This window comes from Apis cerana, linkage group LG4, assembly GCF_029169275.1.
Source record: "Apis cerana isolate GH-2021 linkage group LG4, AcerK_1.0, whole genome shotgun sequence".
NCBI lineage: Eukaryota > Metazoa > Arthropoda > Insecta > Hymenoptera > Apidae > Apis > Apis cerana.
In genome coordinates, this window is record NC_083855.1 from 497,516 (window position 1) to 500,173 (window position 2,658).

A 2,658-nucleotide genomic window follows, 5' to 3' on the forward strand; every position below is an offset into this window, starting at 1 on the left:
AGATTTTTTAACGTATCCTAGCAGTTTTTTAAATAAATGAATATTTTGAAAAATAAATTGAATAAATTATTGTTAAAAAAATTCAAGAAATTATTTTCAAAAAAATATTCTACTTTAAAAATAAATAATTGGAAAAAATATTATTAAATTATGATCTTATAAAATAAAAATTAATTAATTCTTTAAAAATGATATTTGAAGAGGAAGAGAAGAAAAATGATCTCATATAAAATTTTAGTTTCGAGAATTTATTGATTTCCAAAATATTATTAAAAAAAAAATATTAAAAACTATGAATACTATGATATATTGCATGCTATATATACATAGATGTTATTAATGTTATTAATACAACTATTTTCTTTATACTTATCATCGTCGAATGTCAATTTAAATAAAATAATATAATAGCAAATATCAATAATCCAATGATCAAAAATTTGATCACTCGTTCTCAAGAAATTAAAAATATTTGAAAAATATTTTTACTATATGTTAAAAATGTTGATTTATTAAATCTTGTTTATGTAGATTTGAATTAATATAATAGATTTAATCTATTATAATACATAATATTATATAATATAACATTATATAATAGATTATATAATCTATTATAATAGATTGAATAAATTATTTTATCTTTAGATAAATTATTCGAATTGATATTTTTATTTCTAGAGGAATGTCAAAAACAACTAAGAAAAAATCAATGTGCAAGTAAAAATATTTATCGTATAATTACTGCGACAAATGTTATTACTTTGAGTATGCTTCAATAAACAATTCTGTATTAAATATTAGATTAAAAAATTATAAAAAATTAATTAAAGATTTTAAAAATTCTGAGAATAAATTGTTATTTTATTAATATGTTATGCTGTTGTTATTACGTCAATGTAATTCGATATTCGATGATGACTATTATAACAATCATATTTAATAAATTGTATTAATAAATTGTGTCAGTATATCTGGATTCTACGTATTAGTTTGGATTTGCAATTTTTAATATAGTATTAAAAGTTTATCATTAAAAATGAATAAGTTTTTTATTGATTTCTTGAAAATCAATAAATTTCTGAAAATTTTATATTTGAAGTATTCATCTCTTCCTCTCTTTTATTCCAAATATAGTGTTAATTTGAAAAGTAAGAAATTATTGTATATAATTATTTAAAAAATTTAAGAAATTTCACTAATTTTCTCGCTATCAAATAATTTAAAACAGTTGAATGTTCAAATTTCTATTATTTTAAAATATATATAAAAATATATATCATTCATTTAATTCATTATTTATAATTCCCACATAGAATCCTGTCACAATCAGATTTGCTGTTGGTAATGATGGCGAGTGATAATAAAATAATAATAGAGCTTTAGAGTTCCAAAAATTTAAAACTCAAAAACATATTGATTAGTATACTCATGTCACAAACTAAAAATCTATATTTAGTTGTACCTATGTTTATTTCATCTGTGATATTTGAACTTTATGATGAATTTTATGAACTCTGTGGTAAAATAGAAATTTACATCAATATAGCATGAAATATCGATATTAATGATATTATCCTGCATATAGAACATGAAAATTTGTAATAAAATTTGAAAATTTGTATTTAAAAATATAAAATCGAACAAGTTTTATATATATATATATACACATAAAATTCTAAATAATAAATTCATTTTATTCATCGGTTAATAAATTCATTTTATTCATCAGTTAAAATAAAGAATAAGATAAAAAGTGTTATTTATTTTCATAATACAATATTTGTATATTTAATACCATAATGATCCATATATTTAGATATGCATATTATCATTTATATTGTAATTATATTAATCAGTTATGTAGTCATATTCATAGTTGTAGTGCTCGTTGAAGATGTACTTGAATATGGCGCCATTGTTGAAGTTTGATGAGGTAGATATAATTCAGGACATTTGATAGCACATGCAAAATTCATTATATATAATTGAGATGATGAAGAGCAAAAATTGTTACAAAAATATTTTCGAAAAGGTTCGAGAAGAGTAAAGCCAAATTTTGGTATATTATGCTCAATTTTTTCTTCAAAAAGATCTTCCTACAATAATAAAAAAAATATATTAATATTAATATTATACAATAATTATTAATAATAAAGAAAATGTATAATAACAAGATAATAAATAATCATTCTGTTAGTAGAAATTGTTTATGCTTATATAAGCAAGTTTCTGAAACACGAAAGTTGTGTCAAGTCTAACCTGTGACCAAACAGATCCGATCAATATGAGGAAAGCAGCAATCCATGCGATAAAACGTAACATAATGAACTCTCTATAACGATAGTTTAACTGTAAAATTACACGAAAAACATTTTACAGAGAATTTTACTTTCGACTTATATACTATATTCTGTAGACGATACTATAAAATATTCAAGCTTGACCTATTCTTTCATAATTTTTTATAATATTTTCTTGAAATTCACATAGTCGTTCCAGATAACTGACAGATAACATGTAGTCTTATCGTAATGCATTATTCCATATACGTGCGAAATAATTCATGCAAAATTAAAGAATAATGTACCATTATAATTATAAATAAATAAAAATCAATATTGTTTCAGAGAAAATTGATTCATTGAAATAATTGAA

The 2,658-nt window shown here is 20.4% G+C and overlaps 1 protein-coding gene across 1 annotated transcript; it reads right to left on the bottom strand.

The window, feature by feature from the left end:
* Nucleotides 1–1,745: 1,745 nt before the first annotated feature.
* LOC107998613 (uncharacterized) lies at nucleotides 1,746–2,439 on the bottom strand. The gene is made up of 2 exons (XM_017057962.3): nucleotides 2,263–2,439; nucleotides 1,746–2,099 (listed from the first exon to the last, which is right to left on the bottom strand). The coding sequence occupies exons 1-2, from the start codon at nucleotides 2,323–2,325 to the stop codon at nucleotides 1,860–1,862; spliced, it is 303 nt and encodes a 100-aa protein (XP_016913451.1). The 5' UTR covers nucleotides 2,326–2,439; the 3' UTR covers nucleotides 1,746–1,859.
* Nucleotides 2,440–2,658: the final 219 nt, after the last annotated feature.

Excerpts from the sequence above, each read along its gene's own strand:
- LOC107998613 (XM_017057962.3), bottom strand. The coding sequence starts at position 2,325 with ATGTTACGTTTTATCGCATGGATTGCTGCTTTCCTCATATTGATCGGA. Across the intron at positions 2,100-2,262 it reads TCGGATCTGTTTGGTCACAG|GAAGATCTTTTTGAAGAAAA; the intron begins GTTAGACTTGAC and ends TTATTATTGTAG.